At 38.9% G+C, this 6,684-nt stretch overlaps 1 protein-coding gene across 1 annotated transcript in view; it reads left to right on the forward strand.

The window, feature by feature from the left end:
* The first annotated feature begins 820 nt into the window (after positions 1-820).
* Positions 821-6,684, forward strand: part of camk1a (calcium/calmodulin-dependent protein kinase Ia) — a 33,306-nt gene continuing 27,442 nt past the window's right edge. Inside the window, exons 1-2 of the mRNA XM_024270459.2 lie at positions 821-1,033; positions 2,859-2,967. Coding sequence (XP_024126227.1) covers positions 2,882-2,967 — 86 coding nt within the window. The 5' untranslated portion in view covers positions 821-1,033; positions 2,859-2,881. The remainder of the gene's footprint in view (positions 1,034-2,858; positions 2,968-6,684) is intronic.

Here is a 6,684-nt window from a genome sequence, read left to right on the forward strand (position 1 = left end):
GGAGCTCGCTTCAGTGGAGGTCGCTAGCTCAATACAGCGGAGCTCAGTGTAGCGGAGGTCGCTAGCTCAATACAGCGGAGCTTGCTGTAGCGGAGGTCGCTAGCTCAATACAGCGGAGCTCGCTACAGTGGAGGTCGCTAGCTCAATACAGTGGAGCACGGTGTAGCGGAGGTCGCTAGCTCAATACGGCGGACCTCGCTACAGCGGAGCTTGTTAATGCAATACAGTGGAGCTCACTACAGTGTGGCTCGCCATCTCAGTACAGCGGAGTTGACTACACCGGAGTTTGCTAGCTCAGTACAGTGGAGGTCATTAATGCAATACAGTGGAGCTTGTTATAGTGGAGCTCACTAGCTTAATACAGCGGAGCGCGCAAGCTCGCTACAGTAGAGTTGATATTGTGTGGGAGGCTGGCTACTGTAGCAAGCCAACAAACTGAGTGGCCACTTATGTGAGCACAGTTGGGAACATATACGAACAAACCCAATCGGGGTCTCATTTTCTGCCCACTTTTAAACCAAAGGGGGCCCACTTAGCCTTGTTGGCTGCATATTACCATAAACATGTCATGTCCTGATATTATTCTTTATATAAATGTATGGAGCAAATTGCTTTCAAAGTTGAAAAGTATGGTTGTAAATTGGGCATTCTTATCAATACATTTAATATTTTAATTTCAGCATCACTTTGTGGTGCATTATTTAATTTTAATTTGTTGTAGTATGAAAATGTCCTTAAAGATGCTCCCTGCAAACTTGCGCGTGCGCGCGCGCGCGCGCGGCATTTTCTTATCCTTTGAAGGAGCTGCTAAAAAACAGAATCTGTCTGATTTATTTAAAGAGAATTTGGCAGAATCTTTGATCACGCTGTCGAGTGAGCAGCCAGTGATTCTGATGGTGCACTCCGTCCGCAGACGTCTGCTTTCCTTGACGTCAGGAGAGGTTTGAGCGCACCCAGCGCTGCGCACCAGCACAGCAACCACATCTCTCCCAGAGGAAAGCGAGGCAGAGCGCAGCTCCACACCGTCCTTTAGGTACGTTCCTGTTTTTACATTACATATTTTTTTTATTCAAACGCGCCATCGCTAAATCGCAGCTTTGATCCGCGCAAACTCTTTGCCGCGCGCTCCATCATGTCGCATTTCCGCAGCCTGCTGGTAATTGAACCGAAAAAGATGCTGCCGTTTGACTGCCATTCACCCTTGAGCGATGCACTTACAGCCTGCACATCTTCTGCAGCAGCAGATGTTTCCGTACTCGCTAAAGATGCCAATCAGCATCAGGACCACAAACCTCAAATGCGTAAAATCCTCCTGCAAACTGCCCCATTTTCGCGGCATTAGAAGCTCCAACACAGTGGAATTTAGTTTCCACTTGACTTGAGCTCTTTACATTTTTTTGTTTGCATTGTTTATTTACTGTCATCAGTCCAGGCTTCGTGTGGTAAATATAGCGCAGTCCCCCCCAAGCTGGTACGTGGCTCCATGCGTTTTGTCTTTTTGGTGACGGTAGCAGTCCCTTTGCCTGCGATGTTGGCCTTATTTTAAGGATATTTCTGGTTGTAGGCCCACTTTCAGCACAGACAAACATCAGTGTGCTCCTCTATTTATCAAGAGACATGAAATAGGCACCCAAAAAACACTTTTTTCTATTATTTATTGATGTTAAGTAAAATATTATGCAAATAAAGAAAAATAGTTCCTAAACAAGAGTTTTATTATAGGTATCCTTACAGGTAATGGCAAATGCAAATCATTAATACATTGTAAAGTCTATATCAGGGGGTGATTGAGTTATTGAACACAATAAAACTACATTTTTAAAACTTTAAAAATGTAAAATTTTAACATAACAATGAATAATAAGGAGGTTAGAATATTATTTCAGAATTAATCAACTTAAATAACTTTCAATATTTTACTCTCCTATGAAAATATAATTTGTCAAAATTATACAAGTTAGAAATAAGTGCAAGCTAACATTGAGCCATTAATAACTAGGGCTGGTATAGATTATAATTTCCAGAAACAATTCGATTTATTTCAATTCTTTGGAGTCTTCACTTTAATTCAATTTTGAGTTTACACATTTACACACATTTGTTTAGAAATGCATTAATAATCTACTATATTTTTGAATATATTCATATTAATCTGATCCAGTTCACATATTGTAAAATTTATTGGTGAAATAATGAGATTGTTAATATCTTACAGTGTTACATTGATTCTCTAAAGGAGAAGTTCTAACAAAAATGTTCAGATTATTAACATTGGAAACATTGTTCTGCTTCTCCTGGAGGACGTTTCAGTTTGGCCACTAGATGGCGATCGCGCTATAGAAGTACACTTTATTCCAGAAGAAGAAGAAAGTATGAGCAAAAAACTGTGTTTTACACCACAAATAGTTACTTTAAAATATATTTCCTTTAAAGAGTTTGTAAAATTCATGCCTGTGAGTTCATAAAGATGTTGATTTAGTCAGCAATGTACGTTTATGTTGACCGAGCGTTAGCATTAGCCGTCCTACTGGAAAGTCCATTAAACCTTAGCATCAAGCTAACGGACTTTGATCTATATTTTTATTAATCAATTATTGATCTGTTAAGTTTAAATCGATTAATCGATTTTATCAACCCAACCGTATTAATAACAATAAAATAAAACGATCTAATATATTCACTCGGAGGGCCGGATCCGGCCCCCGGGCCTTGACTTTGACACATGTGGTCGATATGTGTTACTTATTTGTTTTAGCAGCTACAAGTTCATAAACTTGTCTGGGATACTCTATTTTTCTGCATTTATAAAGCATATCCAGAAATCTTCTTAAGTTTTTGTTTGTTTTTTCACTCTTTAGCTCTATTCCATCCACATTCCAGGATGCCTCTTGGAGATAATGGAAATGGATGGAAAAAGAAGACATCAGAAATCAAAGATCATTATGACTTTAAAGAAGTTCTGGGAACGTAAGTCACATTTATTTCTCTCAATCTGCAATTTCAAGATGTTCTTCTAATTGCTCGGTTCAATGCAAGTAAAGCAAATATTTAAATTAGTTGTTTTTCCATGAGCTGCACTCAGGAACCGTTTGATATTTTAGCTCTATAACCTGGATGATGAGCATCAAGCAGGGCTACTGGGTGGATTCTAACCTACAATCTCACAGTCCCGGGGTAGACACTCTACACTTGTCCACTGAGTTCTTCATAGATATACAACACAAACAGAGCCGAAAGAGAAAAACACAGACTTTCGTAGCTTGTAATGCTGCACATTTTCACTGACAGCCATGTCTGCTTACCCACTCCAGAGTGCTGACTTGGCTGTTTTCCACACCCCCCCACACTAACTAAATTATATTTGCTCCCTGAAGGGCAGTCAGGTTTTATGGATTGTCGTGGTCAGCTAGTAAATTGAAAATTGTCAATGCTTCAAGTATATGGACACATGATTAACCCTGATCTCATCCTAACTCACCTGCGTTTTACCTTTACAAGCAAAGTGGTTCTTTATGTTTAAATCATGTTTTTTTTGTAGAATATTATCACAGGAACAGTTTTTAAAATGAACTACCACTCCCCGATCTGAACATTTAACAGCATCAGAGGAGAGTAATAATGAGTTGCATTTACTCAGACACATTTACTTGAGAAAGTTTTTACCAAATGGGTTTTTGACATGTTCTTGTGGCATTTTGGGATGAAATTTAAGCTTCAAAATGCATTTTTGAGTATTTATTTATTTGATTAAATCAATGTTAATTAGGAGCAGATGAAAAAATGCTGTTAAGCTTGATGTGGTGGACCACATGCTCCTTTCTGATGCTTCTGCAGAAATGTGTCCTAGAAAACATCACGGTTAAATGTGGCTAAAAACAACATAATTGTAGTTAAAAACCACCGGGAACACTTTTACGAAAGATTAAAAGAGGATTGGAGTTTTATAACATCATCCTTTTTACTTTTACTTAAAATCCCTCTGTGATCAAAATCAAGTTTTTTGAGTTTTTATCATTTATTTTTGTCATTTTTTTTGTAAAAAAAAAAAAAAATGGGGCTACTCAGCTCCAAAGGCCACGCCCCCTCAGAGGAGATTTTGGAAACAGAGGCTTCAGATCAACAAGAAAATGGCTTTTTAAGACATTTAGGCTGTGGGATTTTGATTAAAAACTGCATCATCATCATTAAAACACACGTTTTTCTATAGTAAAAGCATTCTGAGTGATGTTTTAATGATGATGATGCAGTTTTTAGCCAAAATCAAAAAGCCTGTGTGGCAAGAGCTCAGTAGAGAATCTCCTCTGAGCTGTGGGCGGGACTGTTGGGCCCAGAAGTAACGCTACATTGATATCCCAGCATTCCTTTGTTTACACTCTCTCCTTCTAACTTACAGACCCTCACATTATTAACCTAACTTTAAGCATTGCTAAAAATATATCCTGATGGCAGCAAGTAAAAATGCAATTACCAGAAGATAGCCACCAACAACAGGGAACTGGATCACTATTACAGCATCTTCAATATGGAAAAAATGTCTTCATCAATCCATGTACGGACAGAAACATTCCATAAAATATGTTCCAAATGATGTAAAACAACTTGGTCAGACTTTTTGTAAATCAAACTGTTCCTTTTAATTTTATTGACAGTTTATATGAAGGGCGGAGTAGTTCCCCTTTTATAGATTTGAACTCTTTTTAACTTTTTTTAAGTCTGATTTGTTTTGTTTTCTTTATTGGTCATAAACAAAAAGGCAAGAATGAACAATATTATTGTGAATATTGAATATTATTTGCATTTTCAAAAAAAAAAGACGAGGAAAATTAAGATATTCTCGGATCGATTTGTCTACAAGAGGAGGATTTAAAATTGAGGCAAAGCTGGGAGACTTTACCACGTTTTTTAACTTTTTTTTATCTGCTCCTGATTGATTTGAATAAAGAAATACTCAGAAATGCAGTTTTATTCTTAAATTATTGTATATATGTCATCCATCATGAGAAAATGACGCAAGAACATGCTAAAATCAAAAGTGGGGCTATACTTTAAATACCTAAAATTCATCATAAATAAGAAAAAGTACAGATAAGATGTAAAATATTTAATAAAAGAAACCAAAAGTTCAAGCATTGGATATTTATTATTAGTCTATGCTAAATCAACACAGTAGATTGAAACATTCTGCATCAGAAGTTGGTTTTAGAAGTCAGTATAAGCTTTAGTTTTACCAAATGGGGAGTAAAAAAATGTTTAAAAAATTGAATTTCACATCAGAAAATCCTAGACACATTGATCAAAAAAAATTTAAAAACCTATTTTTTTAAATGTAACTTTTAAGTAATAGTTTGGATGACTACTTTTTATTTAAATGTTAGTAGCATTATTTTAAAGTAAAGTTACTCATCCTTGAGTGCAGACTTTGAATACTTTTTCCACCTCTTTACCTTAACTGCTCTGTATCTGTGACTTTTTTCCTGTCATTTATACATCTTAATATTGCATCTTCTTCAACAAAAATTCATTTCAAATAAAAGAAAAAACAGGAATAGTCCAAAGCTGTGATATTTGCAGCGGGGCTGACCCTGGTCTCATGAGGGAAGGTCCTTATGCTAACAGTCGGGCTCACACAGACCTCTGACTGCACTGTCCAGGGAAGCAGGACTGAGTCCAGATGGTCGGGGCGCACCTCCACACTCCCACACTAAACACGAGTGACCCCAGCACCTGTGATGACACAAGAGCGCCAGATGTGGCGAGGCTGTCCCCCCCCACCTTCTCCAAATTACACCTGCTTCCCAAGAGAGCCAAACAGGGAGCTAGATATTAATCACTGCAGAACTCTGGTCCACTTCCAGGAACAGTTGGCAGGTGAGAATGTAGTGATCTCAAAGCGCTGGGAGAGGACAGCAAACCGGGCGAGCTCCAAGTGTCTCAGAGCTGCGTAGGCTCTGTGCATCGCAAATTGTCCAGCAAGCTGGAGGCTTCATGAGTGACTAATTCCCAGCATGTTTCTGCCATTCTATTTAAATAAGTTTTATTTGCAGCAACTTTTTCAGTCGGTCAACAGTCTTTGTGCATTCCATTCTGATGAGTCTATAGGAAGTGAAGGGATCGCTGGGATGCAGGAACGAGCTGCAGCTGCGTTCTATCCTGTGACTGTGGCTGGACCAGAAATAATGTGCAGACGGAAAGCTCCTTATGCTCAGAGAAAAGATTATAGAGGAGCTTTATTCGGGAATACAGTGTGTGAAGTTAATTGATTTGTGTTGAAATATTCTTTTCTGATCCGACTAATCCTCAGAGTTCTACCTCTGCCTGGAATCCACTCCAGGACAGACTGTCCTCGTGAACGAGTGAGGAGACAGAAAATAATTCAACAAATCTTATCATTCACTCCCAGCCAGCAAGGCTAGGTGGGCCCCATATGGTTTAAAAGTGGGCACAAAATGTGGGTTTGTGAGTTGGCTCGCTATGCTAGCCAGCCACCCGGTGGACAGTGGAGCTCGCTAGCTCGCTACAATGGAGCTCCCTATAGCAGAGCTCGCTAGTTCGCAAACATATTGTAGCGAGCTAGCAGGTTCCGCTGGAGCAAGCTCGCTCCAGCTGGCCGCTAGCTAGCTACAGGCCATTTTTGTTGCACCACCAATGTTAGGCTGCTAGCTTACAGGAAACTGTAAGCAAAAA

This window comes from Oryzias melastigma, linkage group LG5 (genome assembly GCF_002922805.2).
Source record: "Oryzias melastigma strain HK-1 linkage group LG5, ASM292280v2, whole genome shotgun sequence".
Taxonomy (NCBI): domain Eukaryota; kingdom Metazoa; phylum Chordata; class Actinopteri; order Beloniformes; family Adrianichthyidae; genus Oryzias; species Oryzias melastigma.